Here is a 22,514-nt window from a genome sequence, read left to right as displayed (position 1 = left end):
ACAGGATCAAAATCATGGAGGAACATTTGCTGAGGGCCTTTTCCCGTAACAAGAATTTTAAATTTTGTCAATTTCCTAATCTGCCTTTACAAAATTAAAAGTGATCACTCTCACCACCAAAACAGTAACAGAAAACTTTGTTTGTGGAAAAAATACATGAAATACACCGTTACTGCAACTGAACCGCCTGGAAGCTGTGCCGTAAAAGTGAAGTGAAAGTGTCAGTCACTCAGTCATGTCTGACTCTTTGTGACCCCGTGGACTGTAGCCCGTCAAGGCTCCTCTGTACATGGAGTTTTCCAGGCAAGAATAACTGGAATGGGTTGCCATTTCCTTCTCCAAGGGACCTTTCCGGCCCAGGGGTAGAACCTACCTATCACCAAAAATGTTTTTATAAAAGTGTTATAATGTAATAATTTCTAGACACTTTATAAGAAGAACTGACGGAAACTGCAAATAGGAGTCATCTCTCCTTGGTACTACATTCCTTCTGAGGACTACAACAGTTTACATCTGAGTATTTTTCCTATGCACTTTTAAATTACCTCTTTCATGTATATAGAATATATATTGCTCAAATGAAAGATAAAAGGAATAATAAAATAAACATAAGTGTACTCATCACCCAGAATATGTACTAAAGCATTAATAATACCTTTGAAGATGCTACATACCCTCTTTTTGTAAGGGCATACTTCGAGGGGGGAAAATGATCTATTTTCAATATGGAAAGTTGAGTTTAGTATCCAACTTTTACTGGTAACACTTTAATCTTTTTAGGATTAATCCTAAACTTTAATCTTTTTAGGATTAAAAGGAAAAGAGGCCTGGGATTTCCCCAGCAGTCCAGTGGGTTAACACTCCTCACTTCCACTGCAAAGGACACAGGTTCCATCCCTGGTCAGGGAACTAAGATCTAAGATCCCGCATACTGCGCAGCATGGACAAACGAGAAAAAAGAAAAGTGGCCACATACTATCCTAACATTTACTGTGTTAAAATTTCTATTTGGCTAGGTCAAAAGCCAAGAACAAAAATAAAATAATAAAAACCTATAATTAAATACCTTGAACTTTTCAAGACTACCTACATAATAAGGTTCACCTTATTATAAACCTTATTATAAACTTAATAAACTTCATTCAACATACATTTAGAAAATAATGTTCTCTCATCATTTTTCACTTGAGAATAGCACGTATGTGTTAAGCACAAGTGGATTTCTAAGTGGTACTCAGAAATAAGCATATATTCAAAGAACACACACACCTACAAACTGTACTTCTGAGTTCATCTTTAATTCTATGTTGATTAGGAACTTCAACCACCTACAAATTTCCATGACTTCTCAGATAAAGGTATTTTCAACAACTTCCTAAAAAAATCTTCTTAAGAATACCATATAAAATACCTCCATAAAAGGTGTTGAAACTTATACAGAAAGTTAACACAGGGTGTTACTAGGTATATTATCAAACATGATAAAGCCCCTGGTCCCAAATGGCAAATACGAACTACAGACAGTCAAGGGCTTTTTTCCTTCATGTATCATAAATGCTTAAAATACCTTCAAGTGCCATACCTTGCAATTTAGCATTATTTTCATCTGCTTTACAAAGCTTCAAGAGAGATGCTGCGTGCTGCTCCAACATTTGGACGTCACTGGAAGATTGGACCACCACCAAGATAAGTATGCACGCGTAATTATAAGCGACTGACTTCTTAGACTTGGAATCACTGAAACAAAATAAGGTTTTAAAGGTTTTGGTATGAAAATAATTTTTTAGGAACAATTTTTTAACTGTTTTGTTTTTTTTTTACTTGGTTTTAAGAGGATCAAGGAATTTTACCATGAAACATTACTAACTTCCTGAAAACAGGAAATCACATTTTAGTTTAACCTCCAATTCACCTGAAACCACTACTTAAAAGTATATTAACAACAAAGCACATGCGTCAAAATGGAAAGTGGAATTCTATTAAGAAATATGATCAGAACAATAAAATATGAATAAGTACACTTCATCAGCAACGAAAGATTAGGAAGCACACTTCATTAATCTCCTTTAAAATGTTTTTTCACTCTGGATAAATAGGAAAAAGTGTGATGAGTCAACCTACCACTGTGGTTATTCGGACTTCCACTACAGAACTGTAAAGGTACCGCTAGGCACAGAAGCACTCCTGTTCGCCTTTTACAGTCCCCTCGAGAGATCTGTCACTCAAGGGGTCGTATCAAGACTTGGATGCAAAGGATCCCACTGCTTTGTATGGCATGAACCAGGAGGAGCGAGTTTCTCTTCTCATAGACTAAAACCCTCTGCCCAAGAGGGCAAGGTCTTCAAAAACCACTATCATTCTCAAACTCCCTCATCCAGTCAAAACACTTCTAAAGTCAGAGCAGGTGAGGGAAGAGACACCAAGATAGTCTTCATGACTCTTAAGTTATATCTATAACTTTGAGCCGTAGTTATGCAATCTTTGTTAACTCTGTGGGGAAACTGAAGAAGCTGCTATTTCATTTCTTTATATCCACATCTTAAGAGAGTTCATCATTCTAATCCTTGATTAACAAGTTATAGGCTATGTCAAAAAAAATTATAGTTTTTATTTTCAAAACAACACATTCTTTCAAGAATCTATCCCACTAGTGATGCAGTTTTCCAATAGAACAGGAAATTTAAGGAGTAAGCATAAAATTACCCTAAGGCTTCTTTGGAATAGTACTCCATTAGTGTAATAAGACTTTGGAGATTTTTCTCAAGACTGAAAACGTGGCCAACAGCTGATCTTCCCACAGGATTAAAAGTAATCAAGTAGAGGTTGTGCAGAGTTCCCAGCAGATCCGAGTGGTCAGTTTCCTCACTGGCTGTACGATGCTGAAAATGGCTGAACAGCTCTGTAATACACTGCAAGGTTTGTGTTGAGTCCTGTAGCCACAAGGCAAAGGCATCATCAATAACACCGTCAGATTGGAGACCTTCTTCTTCATCTTGATCATAAAGATGACAAAGAGCTCGGATCAACAAATTTGTTGCTTCATATTCTGACATAAAAAAAAGAAGACCCTTTTGTGACTGAGCAAGAAACTTTAAAACATCTTTTGTGGCTTGCAGCACACCAGGGTGTGCACTTGTTACTGGAATTGACAGAAGCAAAGTAACCAACTCCAAGAAGTGATGACTGTGAAGATACCTGTAGAAGAAATAACAAGATATATGTTAAGTCAGTGCAAAACATTTTATTTATTCAGTTTTCATTAGACAGGTAGTGTTAAAAATTTTAATAGCAAAAAAAAAAAATTTAATGGCAATAATCCTTATTCTCAGCAATATACTGCTTTAACTAAAAACATAATGTGAATAGCAAGTCTTCTCTCCACAGGGCCAAACGAAAGTGAAGGTTCTATAAGGCTTTTTCCTAGCATTCAAAAGATGTTTAACTAGTAACTGTTGACAAATTTTCTCTTCCCAGAATCAATCTTGACTTTAAATTCTGGTCCTTCTCTCCAGGCCACTTTTCAAATGCTCCCTCCTTTTTAACCATGGTCCTACTCAACTCATGGCATATCAGTATATCTGAATTCATGTATCTAGGGAGAATACAGTGCATATACTATAAAAAGCATTTGGTATATTCAGATTTACTACAGGTAGTATATCTGAATTGGTACTTCTAGAAAGAAAAAAAGGCCAAATTATCAATCTTTAGTACTTAATACAACAGTACTCTTTTATTACACCCAAGAACCATTTTTTAGTACACATAGTTTCAGTAGAAAAGGTATGAATTTACCTAACACCCCTAAAAGACACAATTCCTACTGATACAGAGTATTTTCATTAACCTAATAATACTCTGTGTCCATCTATGCATCCCCCAACTAGCTCCCAGTCCCTGGAAACTGCTGATCTTTTAACTGTCTCCATAGTTTTGCCTTTTCCAGAATGTCACAAAGTTGTAATCAAAAAGCATAAAATTGCCTTTTCAATCATATTTCTGCTTAAACTCAGGCTTCTATATCATAAGGAAAGCACTTGCAGTAAATGCTTACCACAAAGGTAAACACTTCCACACTCTTACGAGTATCCTTAATCACCTTACAGAATGTTCAGAAAACAGTTAACATGGCAGGCCTCAGAATGCTTATTCTTAGAAAGGCTGGTCCTTGGCTGGCCTCTAGGGACTTGGATTTTGGGATCGTTTCCACCCACCAACTGATAAGAATACTCACTGCACATAAACTGTTTATGCAAATAATACGGTTTATTCTGAACACCTGCTTTCCCTCTGGCAGTATGAAATTCTAGTACATGCTAGGTACTGGGTGCCTACATGGCTATCCACCATTAGGAAGCCTGGATGCTGAGATTCTAATGAACTTCCTCAGTATGCAACATTTCACACATGTCATAATTTGTTGTCAGGGGACTTAAGGTGATCCTTTGCCCTAAACTAGGAAAGGACTCTGGAAGTTTATGACTCATTTCCCCAGGCTTTGTCCCATGTACCTCCTTCCCTTTGGGGATTGTGTTTTGTATTCTTTTGATGTAATAAATCCTGGTTGTGATTACAACACTGAGTCCTATGAGTCTAGCTAGTCAATCTGGGAGTTATCTTGAAGACCCCAAGGACATTAGAGCCTTGTCATCACTTCAAACTAACCCTTCCAAAATGTAATCAGTTCTCTTTTCAAAGTTCACTCTCCCTCCTAATTTATCAATTTCTGTCCATAAAAGCACAGTTACAGTAGTTACCCTCGTTAGAAACCTCAAAGCATTTTAGCTCCTTCTTACTTTCTCTTACCAGGTCCAGTTGCCAAGTCCAAGTAATGCTCCACCACAAACTCTCAATATTGGCACAGTATTTTTGTCTTCCCATTTTCTATAAATGCCACTATACTAGGCCCAGTATTCAGCACAATACCCACACCCTGGAATCTTCAGACAGGCTTATCTACCTAATAACATCAATTTGTTTTTCATGGCAATACATCTCATAACTATAATATAATCTTAGAACACTACTCAGATCATATCAGATCTGCTACTCTAAAATATTCAAGATCTTTCACATTGTAAAAACAAAATCCCCAGGAATTCCCTGGCCATCCAGTGGTTAGTATTCAGTGCTTTCACTGTCAGGGGCCTGGATTCAACCCCTGATCAGGGAACTAAAATCCCACGCACCAAGCAGCACAGTCAAAAAAGAAAAATTAATCAAAAAAAAAAAAAAAAAAAATCCAAATTCCTTAGCCCAGCATTCAAAATCCTTTATCTCCTAAAATCTGACACCCAAATGTACAATCTCCAATTATGGGAGGGAAAAAAACAGCAATACTTAATAAGCCATTAATTACTAGTTTCCCCTCAATAACTATTTGGGAGCATCATCTCTCTTCTTATACTCAGTCACCCTCAGGGCATTACTTCAAGTCTTAATTTACCAAAAACAAGACCAGTGAGAAGCACCTGTCTCCTCTACTGTCTCCATACTACAAAGATAACTGTATTTGTATACTCAAAAGGTTTCCATTCTCTTGTTCAAAGCCAAACCCTTACACTTGTACTCTTGGCCTCATCTCCTACTAGACTTTGCTCTAGCAATTATCATCTTACACTCCTGTAAGAACTCAAGCTAAGGCAAATCTGAGTTTCAGCTAAAAACAGGAATGGATAGGTACAGATTTTAGAATGGACAAGTATTGATTTTTTGCTAATACATTATGCTCCAAAGCAAGGCAAAAAATAGTCACTGAAATAAAGAATAAAATAATAAGAATGTAATTTTTACATTTGATAAAAGGTTATTTACAGGCAAAATGCCAAAAAAGAAACCCTCAAAAATTAACGCAAATTTAAAAAATCTACTGTGAGTACCTAAAAATGGCAAAACTGTACCAGTAGATAACTAAAGCGTTAGAAGGCAGAAACAAGTGACAACTGAACCTTTAATATATCTTTAACAAGGACTGTAAAATTAACTTAGTAAATTATCAGCTTAACTTACGTTTTAGAATGATAAGGTACAAAGAGGCTTACAAGGAAAAGCTCTCTCCTTCCTATGCCATCCTCTTTGCTTCACGTTCCCAGAAGCCACCCAGCAATTTCTCCTTTATTCTTACTCACAGATATGCTAATATAAGCACTATGGTTGATTATTACTTATATCTTTTTTTTTTCCATTTATTTTTATTAGTTGGAGGCTAATTACTTTACATATTGTAGTGGTTTTTGCCATACATTGACATGAATCAGCCATGGATTTACATGTGTTCCCCATCCTGAACCCCCCTCCCAATTATTACTTATATCTTTAACTTAAGTTGCTATTACTACTTTTAAGTATTAACAAAATATAGCTCAAATACAGTAACATACTTCTCACTACTACCTATTTTGAAATATCAAGGCATCTTTACAAAGACACACATTACCTATAGACAGATTTTTAAAAAAACAAGCAAGGGGCTCCCTTGGTGGCTCAGTGGGAAAGAATCCACCTGCCAATGCAGGAGGCACGGGTTCAATCCCTCGTCCAGGAAGATCCCACATGCCACACAGCAACTAAGCCTGTGCACCCCAACTATCAAGCCTGTGCTCCCGAGCCCAGGAACTGCGACTACTGAAGGTCATGTGCCCTAGAGCTTGTGCTCTGCAACAAGAGAAGCCACTGCAATGAAAAGCCCTCACACTGCAATGAAGAGTAGCCTCCATCCGTCTCCAACTAGAGAAAAGCCCGCACAGCAACTAAGACCCAGCCCGGCCAAAAATTAAGTAAATAATAAATAAAATTTAAAAATAAAGCAAAGGTTTGTAGCTTTAAAAAAAAAAAAAACAGCCACATGAAACTGCCTCTAATAACTGGTAAAATGTACTTTCCAAAGCCAAAAATGTCTCACCTAAAGAGAACAGGGTATGGATCATCCCTCTCTGGTGGACCAGTAATACGTGCCATTGTTGGGAAAGACTTAACAGGAGGTTGGATCATTGTATGAGGTGCAGTTTCCATTAAATGAAAAACTTCTTCTAAGAGGTTGATAAGCTTTTCTATTTCTCCTTCACTTATATTTGAGGATTCCAAAAGATCCATATCCATAGAAGCCTCTACCTCGTTTTCATATTCTGGGTTTGTTCTCTCAAGTCCAGCATCTGTATCATGATCAGGTTCACTGTGGTTAGGAACAGAAGTCGTCTTCTCTGCTAAATGGTCACCAAGTCTTTTAATCTCTGACAAAATTTCATAGAAATGGCATTTCTGAAGAATAGCTGAACCAGCAGTGACAACCCTCACAGTCTGATCTAAAAGTATGAGCTCCAGAAGTTTCTGATAGCCACTTTTTTCACTCTGCCTACTTCTCAGAAAAGCTTCCATTCCTTCTGTCATACTAATGACACTGTCCAAAGCTTTAAATGCATTTAATTTAAGGGAAGATGAGACATGATCAGCAAACAGGAGCTCAAATAAGCCACTGATCACTCCTGCTTGTAGCAGTCCCATGACTCCTTGGGTCCCACATTCTGCTAGTGAAGACACTAACTTGGTCCCAGCTTTAAGCTGTCGGACATTTAAGGCAATGGGTTGGCGAAGAGCTACTTGTAAATTTAAAGCTTGCATGGTCCAGTCTATCAACTGACCAAGGGCGTCTTGTTTTGTGTTTTTCAACTGCAAATAACTTAGTCCTTTTATTATTAAACTAGGAATTTCTTCTAAAGCTGTTACCCATTTTGCACCTCTATCTTCTTGATACAAATCCAACAGTTCAGTTAACTTCACTGAGGCTTCTACTGCCCCTGAGTTCTCTTTATCTGGACCTTGATCCTTCATTCTACTGATTTCAATTTCAAAGGTGGTCTTGTATGGACAGCTGAAGTGTAAGAGTGGTACCAGCTCCCTATCATATGGGTCATATGTCATAGGAGGCACTGAAGCTAAGTCTTCAGCAGTGTATTCAACATCGAAGTTTGGATACTTGAATGTTTCACGTTCCAAGTCAGCAATTCCATCTTCATCACTGGAAATCTGCTCATAACCATCATCTCCTGAAAATGAGTTTAAATAATACTTAGTTGTTACATCATTGTTGTTCAGTGCAAAACAATCTGGTTAATCAAGATAAATTATTTAATAACATGGCAAAAAAATGAAAAGTAATGATTCCATCAACAAAATTAACTTCTGCCTCAATATTTTATCAACACTTATTAACATTTTATAACTCCTAATAGAACAATTATAGAGAAACTTCATAAGCAAAGTCTCCTATTATATCTGTTCAGCTTTACAATAACTCTGCTATAGATCTTTCCCTCACAGAAATAAAATTAGAGATGTCTAAAAAAAAAAAGCAGCAAAAATACCTCTCTCAGGAGGGGAGAAATTAAGCTTGCCTTGTGAGAGAGTATCTTTAAGATGGAAAAGATAAACTGATGGGCCAAAATAATTAACTAAGAATTATACCGTAATTACCAAGTCATACCAAATATTCTCAGGAAAAACATACTAGAATTTCATATTCCTTCACCTCTACTTCTCAGTATTTACCTGTTACACAGTTCCCAGTTCTGTATCATGTTTGCCTGGAAAATTTGTTTATAAAAGTACCCATCTTTGCCAAAGCAGAGTTTTCATATCGTGACACATGCAGTTTTTCCCTCTATTTAGTAATACAGGACTAGAGACAGAAAATTTATTAGTTTTAAACATGACTATTACCTGGCTGTGGTAAAACAGAGATGAGTAACATACAGCCTAAGAAAGAAAAGGAAATATTTCCACAGTACTCCTCCAGTAACAGCCCTCTATGGACATTCTTAAGCTCAAAACAACTTAACCATAGCAATACACTCATATTTGATAAGAAAGGGCTTACAGAGACTTGATTCAAGACTAATCCCCAGATGTCTTCTGGTAAAAATCAAATTAACCAGCTTCATTCTCTTATCTTCTCTACAAAAATGTCCTCTGATTAACAAAGCTGCCTGAAATCTAACTACTTGCTAAATGCAATAAATGTAAAAAGGATTTTGCGGTATCCTAGAAATAGGGTAAGTTAAGAGTTATCACTCAGTAACTCAATCACTTCTGTTTTGTAAAAGGGCCCCTGTGATACTGAAATGGTTCTCATCCTCATGTAGAATGACGCTCCCCTTTACTAGCTTATAGAACAAAGCAGATGATCTGTCATTTTACATAAATGCTTTAACATTACACTCTATTTACTGGACAAATTAAGAGTCAATTAGCTTGAATAGCTCTTTTTGCTTTCAAAGGAAAAATAAGACCTAACTAAAAGACTGCATCGTGATGCCTTATGTCCATCTGTAATTGAGATTTCTTTTTTTCCCTTGTGAATGTCTAATAATAATGTAGCATTTTGCCAAAATATTGAGGTGACAGACATCTTTGGGGATTCTAGGCAGCTTAAAACACCACTCCTCTGAAGACAGATCACCAAATCCCTAATCACCATGTATTTACTGCATATCCTTGCTTTCCTGGACAAAGCCTATGGTATCAAGGGGAAGCGGATACCACAGCAAGCCAAACAGAATCTCTCTCCCAGAAAATTGGAAATGGATCTGAGACACAGTCAGGTAGTTTAAACTTGTTGGTTAAAGAGAAGATATTAAAGATGTGGGGTGAACAGAGACATAACAGTTAGTTTAAAAAAAAAAAAAAAACTAAATTCATTTTTCTAACTAAATAACTGTTAGAAAAACAAAGCAAAGCAAAGATGGAAATCCTCAAGTCTAGTCAAGTCTCATGGCCCAGCTACAATCTGACTTTTGGGTTTCTTGAAAGCCATTTATCTCAGCTATAAATTCTTTTGCATTGCTAAAAGCTACATCAAGCGAGTTTCCAGCACTTAAAAGCAAGAAGTCCCAGGCAATTCACCCACCTTCACCTTCTTCGTCTTCTTCACCTTCTTCCTCTTCATCCTCCTCTTCCTCCTCAGGGATACTGTCTACTGTATGGCGATCATCTTCATCCTCATCCTCTTCGTCCTCCACATCCACATCATCTTCATCATCTTCCCCTTCTTCCTGCTGTTCCTCCTCTACCTCTCCTTCATCAGAATATTGACTTTCCTGGGGAACAGAATTCCGATCAGGAGAAATGGGTTCAAAGTAATCTTCTCTATGAGGAGCATCCTCTTCCTTGTCACCAGACACTGAAAAATTGATATTTAAGGCACAGATTATTTTAACTGTTTAAATAATAAGAGGCAGAAGGACCGGATATTGCAACTATTGGTATTTTGGATGATTTAGCTCATAAACACCTTTAAAAAAAAAACATGGTAGAATTACCTGCTCTTAAAAAACATTAAGAGTAAACACTGCACAATTTTCTAGAGTGGGAATTAACAAAGTATGCTATTTCATGTTCTTACACAATAATCCTCTTTTTTAGCTATTAAGTAACTACAGATTTTATCTCTTCCAATACATACAAGTTATTTTTACTGGTCCTTCTCTATACTATCATTATAGTACATTAACATTTTATTTTCAAAGCAATGTTGCTTCAGTTTCAAATGAATTAACTGATTTTTTTTAAAACAAATTCACTTGCCAACAACAATAACAACAACAAAAAAAAACACAAGAAAACACTGCTCAGAATGCGGGTGGGGGACATTCATCAAGATTTAATTACCAGCATCTAATTTTTTTTCTCTAATAAAAAAAGTACTATTATATTAACATTAAGCAAGAGAGGAAAAAAATATTATTATTTCTACCTGGCAATGGCATGGGATCATCTTCATCATCATCAGGGGGAGGGGGTCCTGGTGGAGTTCTTGGTCCCCTTGGCTGTGGTCTTGGAGGGCTTCCATTAAATTGATCTTCTTTCTCCCCATCAGCTGATTTTATTAGAAAAAGAAAAAGAACTTTAAAATTATTAAAGTTAGTGATATAAATACATGACAAAATTGCTATTGATCATTTAGGTTTTCATCCTCAGAATTTATTAACTTTTTTGTTCCTGATGTCTAACAGAAATTTTGCTAATCAGTTTATAATGGGACAATTAGAATTTCTGACATCCCATATACCAAAATATAATGTATGGAACTCTTAGGAATTATCCCAGAGAAATAGAGACTTATTTTCTCACAGGAAGATGTACACAAATGCTCATAAATAACTTTATTTGCTAAAGTAAAAAACTAGTTCAGTTCAGTCGCTCAGTCGTGTCCTACTCTTTGCAACCCCATGAATCGCAGCATGCCAGGCCTCCCTGTCCATCACCAACTCCAGGAGTTTACCCAAACCCATGTCCATTGAGTTGGTGATGCCATCCAGCCATCTCATCCTCTGTCGTCCCCTTCTCCTCCTGCCCTCCATCTTTCCCAGCATCAGGGTCTTTTCAAATGAGTCAGCTCTTTGCATCAGGTGGCCAAAGTATTGGAGTCTCAGCTTCAACATCAGTCCTTCCAATGAACACCCAGGACTGATCTCCTTTAGGATGGACTGGTTGGATCTTCTTACAGTCCAAGGGACTCTTAAGAGTCTTCTCCAACACCACAGTTCAAAATCATCAATTCTTTGGTGCTCAGCTTTCTTTATAGTCCAACTCTCACATCCATACATGACCACTGGAAAAACCATAGCCTTGACTAGACGGACCTTTGTTGACAAAGTAATGTCTCTGCTTTTTAATATGCTGCCTAGGTTGGTCATAACTTGTCTTCTAAGGAGTAAGTGTGTTTTAACTTCATGGCTGCAATCACCATCTGCAGTGATTTTAGAGCCCCCAAAAATAAAGTCAGCCACTGTTTCCCCATCTATTTCCCATGAAGTGATGGGACCAGATGCCATGATCTTAGTTTTCTGAATGTTAAGCTTAAAGCCAACTTTTTCACTCTCCTCTTTCACTTTCATCAAGAGGCTTTTTAGTTCTTCTTTGCTTTCTGCAATAAGGGTGGTGTCATCTCCATATCTGAGGTTACTGACATTTCTCCCGGCAATCTTGATTCCAGCTTGTGCTCCTTCCAGCCCAGCACTTCTCATGATGTACTCTGCATATAAGTTAAATAAGCAGGGTGACAATATACAGGCTTGACGTACTCCTTTACCTATTTGGAAACAGTCTGTTGCTCGATGTCCAGTTCTAACTGTTGCTTCCTGACCTGCATACAGGTTTCTCAAGAGGCAGGTCAGGTGGTCTGGTATTCCCATCTCTTTAAGAATTTTCCAGTTTATCGTGATCCACATAGTCAAAGGCTTTGGCATAGTCAATAAAGCAGAAATACATGTTTTTCTGGAACTCTCTTGCTTTTTCAGTGGTCCAGCAGATGTTGGCAATTTGATCTCGGGTTCCTCTGCCTTTTTTAAAACAAGCTTGAACATCTGGAAGTTCACGGTTCACGTATTGCTGAAGCCTGGCTTGACTAGAAGCTTACCTAAATGTCCTTCAATGACTGAACAATTAAATAATACATCCATACTATTTCTTACTACTCAGCAACAATAAAGAATGCTCTACTGATACACAGAGAAAGTAGATAAATTTCAAAGAAATTATGGTGAATGAAAACAGCCAATCTTAAAAAGATCCCAACTTCATGATTCCATTTTGTAACATTTATGAAATAATACAATTACAGAGACAGAGAATAGATCAATGATTGCCAAAAATAGGTACAGGCGGGATGAGTGTGGCTAGAAAGGGTAAAACCAGGGAATACTGTGACAGTACAATCAAGTATCTTAATTGCAATGATGGGTATGCAAAACTATACATGACATAAAATTACACACAGCTACACATATATACACACACACGTGTGCACGAGTACATATACAAACTGGCGAATGTGAACAAGCTCTGCAGATTGTAACAATGCCTATATTGTTTTGATATTGTACTAGAGTTGTCAAAGATGGTAACTAGGGGAATCTGGGAGGAGTGCACAGGACTTCCCTACACATTTCTTTGCAGCCTTCTATAAATCTGTAACTATTTCAAAATAAAAAGTTAAAAACATGCACACATATATTTTAAAGCAAGTAAGAGTGAAATAAGTCAAGAAAAAGACAAATGTCATATAATACTGCTTGTATGTGGGATCTGAAAGAAATTATACAAACAAACTTTTTTACAAAACAGAAACAGAGTTATATATGTAGAAAACAAACTTATGGCTACTAGAGGGAATGGCTCATGGCTACTGGAGGGAATGGAGCAGGGATAAGCTGGGAGACCGAGACTGAGACATACACACTAGTAAGTGTAAACTAGGTAACTCATAAGGACCTATCACTGACTCACTTTGCTGTATATCTGGAACTAACACAACACTGTAAATAAAAATTATACTCCAATAAAATTTTCTTTAAGAGTCAGTAAATTTTTTTCCACTTCTTGTTATTTGATGTACAGTTGAATAACAATGCCATGTTCAATTCTGCTGTGCAGCAAAGTGACTCCATTATACACATCCTTTTTTATATTCTTTCCCATTGCGGTTTATCTCATCTTGAATGTAATTCCTTGTGCTATACAGTAGAACCTTATTGTTTATCCATTCTATATGTAACAGTTTGTATCTAACCCTAAACTCTCACTGCATTCCTCCCCAACCCTGCTTCCCCACTTGGCGACCACAAAGCTGTTCTCTGAATCTGTATGTTTCTGCTTGGTAGATAGGCTCCTTCGTGTCACGTTTTCATTCCAGATATAAGTGATGTCATTTGGTGTTTGTCTCTGACAAATCAGTAGACTACAGTGTGATAAGACTAGAGACAATATTGATGAAACTACAAGCTTAGGAAAGATGACATTAGTAAACCTTTAGATAGACTCACTGAGGAAGAAAAGAGAGAGAACTCAAGCAAAACCAGAAATGAAAGAGGAGATGTTACAACTGATGCCACCGAAATACAAAGGATCATAAGAAGCTACTATGAACAATTATACACCAACAAATCAGACAACCCAGAAGAAATGGACACAGCCCTAGAAACATACAACCTACCAAGACTGAATCATGATTAAACAAACTATCTGAACAGACCAATTACTATAAGGAGATTGAGTCACTAATCAAAAACCTCCCCAAAACAAAAGTCCAGAACCATATGGTTTTACTGATTAATTCTACCAAATATTTAAAGAAGAATTAATACCAATTTTTCTCAAAGCTTTCTAAAACTCATTTGCAAGGCCAGCATGACTCTAATACCAAAACTAGACAAGGATGTCTCAAGAAAACAAAGTTGTGTCTACGTGCTCAGTCGCTCAGTTGTGTCTGACTCTTTGAGACCTCATGGACTGTGGCCCACCAGGCTTCTCTGTCCATGTAATTTTCCAGGCAAGAAATACTGGAGCAGGTTACCATTTCCTTCTCCAGGGGATCTTCCCGACCCAAGAATCAAGTCTGTGTCTCCTGCTTCCCACGCAGATTCTTTATCACAGGGAAGCCCAAAAATGAAAACTACATTCTCCAATTAAAAATAAATAAGTTTAAAAACAAAAGAAAGGTACAGGTCAGTATCCCTAATGAACATGCATGCAAATACCCTCAATAAAATATCAGCAAGCAAAATTCTATAATACACTAAAAGGCCCATATACCATGATCATGTGGGATTTATTCCAGGGATGCAAGGGAGGTTTAGCATCTGCACATTAGTCAATGTGGTATGTTAACAAAATGAAGGATAAAAATCATATGATCATCTCAACAGACGCAGTAAAATAATGTGACAAAATTGAACTCAATTTAAGATAAACACTCCCAACAAAGCAGGTACAGAGGGATTGTACCACACACCATGTGTGTGCTCTTTGTCATTCAGTCGCGTCCAACTCTGTTCACCTTATGCCACTTTACATTTACAAAACTTTATGTTAGCACCTGTTTTCACTAACCAAATAAATTTTGCAGTGCACTGTTATAGAGTGAGCATAACCCCAAAAAAGTCAGAGTGGCACCACCAAGCTCCTTCCCCAGCAACTACACTTAGCATCTCAGCATTAAGCCACCACAGCTTTGAATTATGTCTGTGATCATCTGTGCTTTATCCCAACTGACTCTGTACATCCATTAGCAAGATGTGTCCTAAGGTAATTGTTTCTCCACTTTGTATCATTCTGGCTTACAAAACGTTTCACAGGAACACACTTTCAGAGAGCAGGGAAAACATGTATAACATGTATAAAACCCTACAGATTCCATCGGATTTCCCAGGTGGCTCCATGGTAAAGAATTCACCTGCCAATGTAGGAGACACAGGTTCGATCCCTGGGTCGGGAAGATTCCCTAAAGGAAATGGCAACCTACTCTAGTATTCTTGCCTGGAGAATCCCATGGACAGAGGAGTCTGGCGGGCTACAGTCCATGGAGTCACAAGAGTCGGATATGACTGAAGACTCCATCAGAAACCTATTAGAACAAACAAAAGGGACATGGAACGATGCTCAACACCATTAATTAACATGGAAATGCAAATCAAAACCACAATGAGATCACTTCACACCTGTCAGAAATTGTTGCTTTTTTAGTCTCTAAGTTGTGTCCGACCCTTTGCTACCCCACGTATTGTAACCCACCCGACTCTTCTGTCCATGGGATTTCCTAGGCACAGATACTGCAGTGGGTTGCCATTCTTCGCCAGGGGATCGTCCCAATCCAGGGATCAAACCCACATCTCCTGCTTGGCAGGTGGATTCTTTTACCACTAAGCCACCAGGGAGTGGCTATTACCAGAAGACTAGAAATAACAACTGTTGGTGAGAATGTGGAGAAAAGGAAATCTTTGTGTACTGTTGGTGAGAAGGTAAACTGGTGCTGCTAATAAAAAGAAAACAGTATGAAGGTTCCTCAAAAAATTAAAAGGAGAACCAACATAATGATCCAGCAATTCCATTTCTGAGTATTTACCCTAGAAAATAAAAATTTAATTTGAAAAGTTATATGCACTCCCACGTCCACTGCAGCATTATGTACAGTAGCCAAAAAACAAGGTAAACATCTATCAACAGATGAAAAACTAAAGAAAATGTGAATGGTGTGTATGTGTTATTCCATACACATATTAATACAACGGAATATTATTCAGCCACAAAAAAAAGAAAGAAATCTTGCCATCTGCAACAACATGGACCTCAAGGGCATTATGCTCTGTGAAATAAATCAGACAGAGAAAGCCAAATACTGTGTGATGTCTCTTATATGTGCAATCTAAAAAAAGTAAGTTTAAAAAGAACACCAATAACAAGCTCATAGACACAAACAGACTGGTTGGTGGTTTCCAGAGGATGGGGGGTGGAGATGAGTGAAATGGATGAACTGCTTTTGTTTTATATAAATAAAATTTACAAAAAAGACCAAAGATACAAATACAAGTAAAATATACTTCTCTGTCCACAAAAAGCTCACAGTCTAGAAAAAAAGACAAATGAGCACAGAAGAATGAAGGATACAAAGAAAAGTGAAATATTAACTGTGCTTAGCAGATAAGATACGAGAAAAAAGGTTAGACAACAGTGTGTGACCACCATCAGAGACAAAGGCCTCACACAACAGTGTTATATAAGGGTTAAGAGAAACAATGGTCATTTTATTAGTGCTCATAAAATGCTAACTGTAAAGCAAACTATTTTTCCCTATGACCTCAACTGTAATTTCAAAATTTATCCCCAAATCTTCTTAGTTCCACTAGCTCAATCTCCTTATTACAATGAGTAATACCAGTGAGGAAAACAGGCCCTGGAAAACCTAAGCCTACCTGTCTGCTTTATATAAGGAAAGTCACTGAAGTTTATTAGAAGGCTTATGCTTTGTTTTGTTTCAGGGGGGTGGGTGGGTTTGTGGGGGCGTTTTCTGGGAGCCACGCTTCATTGTATGTGGGATCTTACCTTCCCAGCCAGAAACTGAACCCTCGCCACCTACACTGAAAGTGCAGAGTCTTCATCAGTGGGCTACCAGGGAAGTCCCTAGAGTTTTTATTTTTCCCAAAAGGGGAAAATCTCCTTTAGCTAAGATTTAGACATACAAAGAAATCTGATAAAAGAAATGCCATTAACACATATTGAACTTATTGCCTCTTTTTTTTTTTTTTAAATAAACAATAAACATGTATTTCGTGCACTTCTGAAAGCTAAGAAGTCTGACATCTGACTGCCAGCATGGTTGTGTTTGATGAGAGTTCTTCCCCTGGCGTGCAGACAACTGCCTTCTCACTGTGTCCTCACATGCCAGAAAGAGGAAGCTCTGGCCTCTCTTCCTCTCTGTTTTTTAATACTATTTATTTGGCCTCACCAGGCCTTTACTGTGGCATGTGGGATCTTTAGTTGCAGTGTGAGAACTCGTAGTTGTGGCTTGTGGGATCTAATTCTCTGACCAGGAATCCAACCCAGGCTCTCTGCAATGGACACACAGAGTCTCAGCCCCTGGACCACCAATGATGTTCCATTCTCTAATTCTTTGAAAGACAATTTTCATAGTAAATCACAAATAACCATGGATTCTACTGTCATTTATATATTTTAAAGAAACAAACAAAAAACCTAGATCAATTAAAAAAGCATTTTTGGAAAGTAGAGGAAGAAAATAAAATGCAACCACCTCAACAGAAAAAGGAACTCTTCTAAGAAAGAATGGAAGATTGACAGATAACTTGTCAAGGCTTAAACAACGTTCAAAAGATACAAGAGTTCTTTGAGTTACCTTTCCCACTGTAATGAAAGTAAATTTCACTGATAAAAACAAATTTAAAATTCTCACCATGCTTGGGATTCCTTTTCACACTTGGCTGTGGCTGGGGAGGCGGTGGAGGAGGAGGTGGAGGTGGAGGGGAGTCTCTGTCGTGACTTATGACTCTGTCCACTGATCCATATATTGCCAGCGTCAGACAGTTGTACCAGCCTCTCAGCACCAAACCATCAGTATTCACCTGATTTGGTGGGAGGGGGAGAGGGGAAGAGATATCTTTCAAATTAATGTTTTAATATGTCAGAAGTAAACTGGTATCAAATTACTCTGTGGGTTCAACTAACATCTAAAGGCATGCTGAAAAGGCAAAGATCAATATTGGTGGAAATTCACCCAGAGGCACAACTTTTACATGGCCCTCTAGAGTTATCATACCTAAAAGTGTCTCAAGACTATATCTTCTCAGTCCTATACTTTAGATCAATTCTATTCAAAAAGCATAACCAGATTTCTAACCAAGAAAAATGAAAGGGAAATTAGAAGGGAGGTACTGCCAATTAATAAATTAAACCCAAATAGTTACAGGGGTCATGAAGATACACAAAAGTACAAACTGTGTCCAGTCTCAAGAATTATAAAGCCCATAAAATTACATGGCATTCTTTTTATTAATACATGCCTGACTCATACATGCAAATCAGGTATATTCTATGTACCCACCCTGCACTTAAAAAGTAAGGGTAACCAGAGGCATGAAACAAATTATTTTTGCAAAGACACTTTATCCTAAAAAGATCAAAGACTTTATCAAGGCCATTAACTCTCAATATTTCCTTATAAAATAATTTTACATTTTTCAGAGCTTATCTACCAACAACAGAAATATTATCAACAAATAAGAAAATGAGAGTGTCAGCAGGAAAACCCTGCAACTAAAGCCACTGACTTCTGAGTTCTTCTCCCACTCTCTATGTTGGGTAAAGATGAAATAAGTGGTAATGGGATCCCTTCTAGAGAAAGAAATTATTATTTCCCTTGCTCATCTTAGCAAACTCCAGCAAAGGGAAACTGGGGACCAGAAGTAATGCTCAAAGATTATACCCATGGACTGACAGACTTTGAACAGAAAAACCACTAGAAGGAAGATAAAGAGATAGAGAACACGATTTTTAGTTTAAACAACATGCAGAGTATTAAGTACTCCTTCACCAAAAAAAAACAGCAGGCTGAATAGTCCCATATTAGATCATCATTATAGTTGGATTTTGGCTTTTTCATGGTTCAGATCTTTTAGATGCTTTTAGAATGGCATTTGGTATCAAGAAAAAAGACACACTTCTGATATGCAAGGAAGAAGTATGAAATATGAGTTTTTAAAAGAGACACCTTAATTAAGATACAATGGTGTTTAATAATTTACCTGCCCATCATCTTCAAAATTCGCCCACCTAAATGAAAAGAAGGAAAAGCAGATACTGGCTTTTTCCTGACCCAAGTATGAAATTAGAATGAAGACCTACATGGGTAGATAATAGCATTACAATAGTTTTGCTCCATTTGAAAATAGCTTCTGGAATACAAAGGAATCAGACAAGAAATGATTAAATTCTCTAGAACTAGAACTAAATAAGCTAACATTCTGCATCACTAGGTTTATCTGGATCAAAAACTCTAAATGGAGGTGAGAACAACAGTAGTAACAAGTTGAAAACTGACTTCCACAATTACCTTTGAGTTGGGTCTAAAGATGATGGAAGTATTCTCATCATATTCCAGGCTGTTAAAAGAGGAGGAAAAAATATATAGGCTCAAACACTGAACATCACAGTTCATGAAGATTCATATATTTTAATCAAAGGCTAGATTTTTATTTTAATAAACTACAAAGTTGGGGTTTAATTTACTCCCCACAAAATGATATCAAGTATAAAACAAACCCCCCAGATTCTAGTTCAACTGCTTTTAGGTGAGTGTAGATGTCAAGGTTTGTTTAAAAGCACCCCATGTAAAAATAAATAAATAAATAAAAGCACCCCATGTAATTCTAACACACAGCCAGATCAGAGATCCACAGCCCTATAGTCTTCAAAAAAAATGCATACTGGGACTAAAATTTTTTAAAAGCCCCTATTTTATCAGGTAGGTACCAACTTAAAAAAAATATTCTATATATTCAAAATTAGCTGCATCAGATTACCCAGGCTCCCTTCATTTAAAAAAAAAAGTTAAATTATCAATGTTATTTAATAATAAATGAATGAAGAATCAATAAAAGAATAAGCAAAGCTTAAAAAACTTACTTATGACAGGGACAGAAAAATCTCCATTTTTAAGCTGCCTTTAAAATTTTTTATTTTAATAAATGAGTAAAACCATTTAATGGTTAATTAATTTGCAGATATCAAAGCAACCAGTGCTAATAATACCTAGTCAGTATGTATTAAATTATTGAAAGTAGGGGTAGCTATTAACGAAATTCTCATTCTACAAAAATGTGGCTGTGGAATTTTAAATTATGCAGCAGTATGATGTAAAAACACAGATAAAAATCTCAATGCATTTATAGAGGGTTTTTTTTTTAAGAATAAAAAAGTAATATTTTCCAAATTAGGCTATTACCAAATCATGTGATATGTATAAGAAATGCATACACCTATGAAAATCAAACAAAAGATGGCTAATGTTTCACACATTTAAAGTTTTATTTTATAAATAAACACAACTTGTTCTTAGGAGCGTGACATTTCCTTGATATTGTCAACTGTTAAAATCAAACCAAATTCTTGGGTCTACTATCATATATATAAAAGAATAAAAAGGCTTTGCTTACTAACTTATGAGTGTCTGGTGAGATTACCTACTAAATACATACCTTCCCAGCCTATCGAAAACTGGGGCACTTGGTTTGCTGACATTGTTAAAGAATAAGTCTAACTGAAATGTGTGCGGTGAGGTCTCCCTGTGAATGAAACAAAGGTGAAATGTCAGCCTTTACAATAACCAGTTCCTAAGTTACAACAAAAACAAAGTAAGTACAAATTTAAGAGCAAGTCCAGAATTAAAATAAAATATTCCTAATATTTAAATAAAACACAGAGTTAACTGCAACATTTCCCGTAATTTTATTCACACCCAATTCTCAAGTAGTCAACTATTCATTTTGAATATTACTGAAAAGGTTTTAGCCATCAAGTTTCTTTTGCCTGATGCTTGGACCATTTTAACACACACATACATTTAAATTTTTTATGCATTTTAATGCAAAATGCTAATTAATCAAGATATATAGTTTTTTAATTCTTTATATCATTATTCTATTAGCAAAAAAGAATCAGGAGTTAACTTTAAGTTGTAAATAATAACTACCATTTAATTTCAACTTAACCCCTATTCATACAGGACTGTAATAATTTGAGCATCAGAGCCCTAAACTGTGACTTAAAGCCTAAACTGCAATTTGTATAGCATTAACTTACATGAATCTTGTTTTATAGACTTACCTAGTAAAGTTTAAAGCCTATTTAATTTGCATTAGAATGAAATCTTACTATATACCCTTGGCTGAAATTCCTTTGCCTCAACTAAAATCAATTTTTAGACAACCCATGCTTTGTTTATTTACAAAAAATCTAAATGGTAAAAAGTGTAATGCCCAAAGTACTATGGAAGAGATTCCCTTATAACTTCTGGTAGAAATACAAACAGGTACAGCCATTGTGAAAGACAATATGGCAATACAACTCAGGAGACTGAGAAAATATTCACACCATTTAATCTAAAAATACTTTTCATTACAAAGTGTTTCTATGGAAACACTGATATACAAAGATTTTGTTTTCAAGAGGAGATTCACTATACTAATAATCTGAAAACTAGAAACCATCTAACAGTCCCCACTTTAGGAACTAGCCAAATAAATGACAGTACATTGATCTGTTAAGATTATGCAGTCATTAGAAATCATATTTTCAAATAAAACTAAATGATGAGAAGGAGTCCTGACATAATCTTGGATGAAATAAAGGAATACACAGAATACTATGCAATTGGGTCAAAGCAGCATCATACATTTCATCTTACCCAAATTCAACTACATGTGCTCAACAACTCTAGTCTCTCTTCTCCTATCTTTTGCCTTAAAACCAGACCCTGGCCTCCAAAAGGAAAGGAAAAAGGGTTGAAATGCAAATTATTTCCTCTGGAGGCAACAAAGACTTAGGTGCTGGTCACTGAGAAGTGCTTTAATGAATCCATGGTAGTCTGATTTCAGAAGATCTTCACCTTAAAAACTGTTGACTCTAAAACCTAATCTCACATAAGATACACTTACTCCCCCCCCCCAAAAAAAATACATATACACATATATATACATATACACACACAAATATACATACATATACACACACATATATACATATACATTGGAGAAGGAAATGGCAACCCACTCCAGTGTTCTTGCCTGGAGAATCCCAGGGATGGTCAGCAGCAGCATATACATATACACACGCTTCACACCACCTGGGGAGCCCCCTCATTAAATGCTCCCATATAAATTTAAAAACACAGGACATCAAAATGCTAAGATCTCTCAGAATAGAGGGATTATAAGGATTTTAATTTTACCTTACACAGTTCTGAATTTTATAATGAGAATGTTATCATAAAGTGTGCTGCACAAATATATGATCTCTAACATTACTTTCAACCTTGAGATTTCAGGCTTCCCAATATCTTATTGGGTCGGCCAAAAAGTTCTTCCCGGTTTTTCCATAAAATGTAGTGGAAAACCTGAATGAACGTTTTGGCCAACCCAATACATTTGGATTACTGAATTAGTACTTCATTT

At 36.6% G+C, this 22,514-nt stretch overlaps 1 protein-coding gene across 2 annotated transcripts in view; it reads right to left on the bottom strand.

Annotated features, from left to right (window-relative positions):
* Positions 1 to 22,514, bottom strand: part of VIRMA (vir like m6A methyltransferase associated) — a 63,262-nt gene that overhangs the window by 23,234 nt on the left and 17,514 nt on the right. For both annotated transcript variants that reach the window (XM_043483233.1, XM_043483232.1), the window contains exons 3-10: positions 20,541 to 20,627; positions 19,397 to 19,445; positions 17,741 to 17,909; positions 10,748 to 10,870; positions 9,902 to 10,174; positions 6,902 to 8,042; positions 2,704 to 3,195; positions 1,583 to 1,737 (exon numbers count right to left, since the gene is read on the bottom strand). In XM_043483233.1, the coding sequence (XP_043339168.1) occupies positions 1,583 to 1,737; positions 2,704 to 3,195; positions 6,902 to 8,042; positions 9,902 to 10,174; positions 10,748 to 10,870; positions 17,741 to 17,909; positions 19,397 to 19,445; positions 20,541 to 20,627 (2,489 nt within the window). The remainder of the gene's footprint in view (positions 1 to 1,582; positions 1,738 to 2,703; positions 3,196 to 6,901; positions 8,043 to 9,901; positions 10,175 to 10,747; positions 10,871 to 17,740; positions 17,910 to 19,396; positions 19,446 to 20,540; positions 20,628 to 22,514) is intronic.

This window comes from Cervus canadensis, chromosome 12 (assembly GCF_019320065.1).
Source record: "Cervus canadensis isolate Bull #8, Minnesota chromosome 12, ASM1932006v1, whole genome shotgun sequence".
In the NCBI taxonomy this organism is placed as follows: Eukaryota; Metazoa; Chordata; class Mammalia; order Artiodactyla; family Cervidae; genus Cervus; species Cervus canadensis.
The sequence above is the reverse complement of the archived record's forward strand: the minus strand, read 5'-3'. Positions and strand labels throughout refer to the sequence as shown.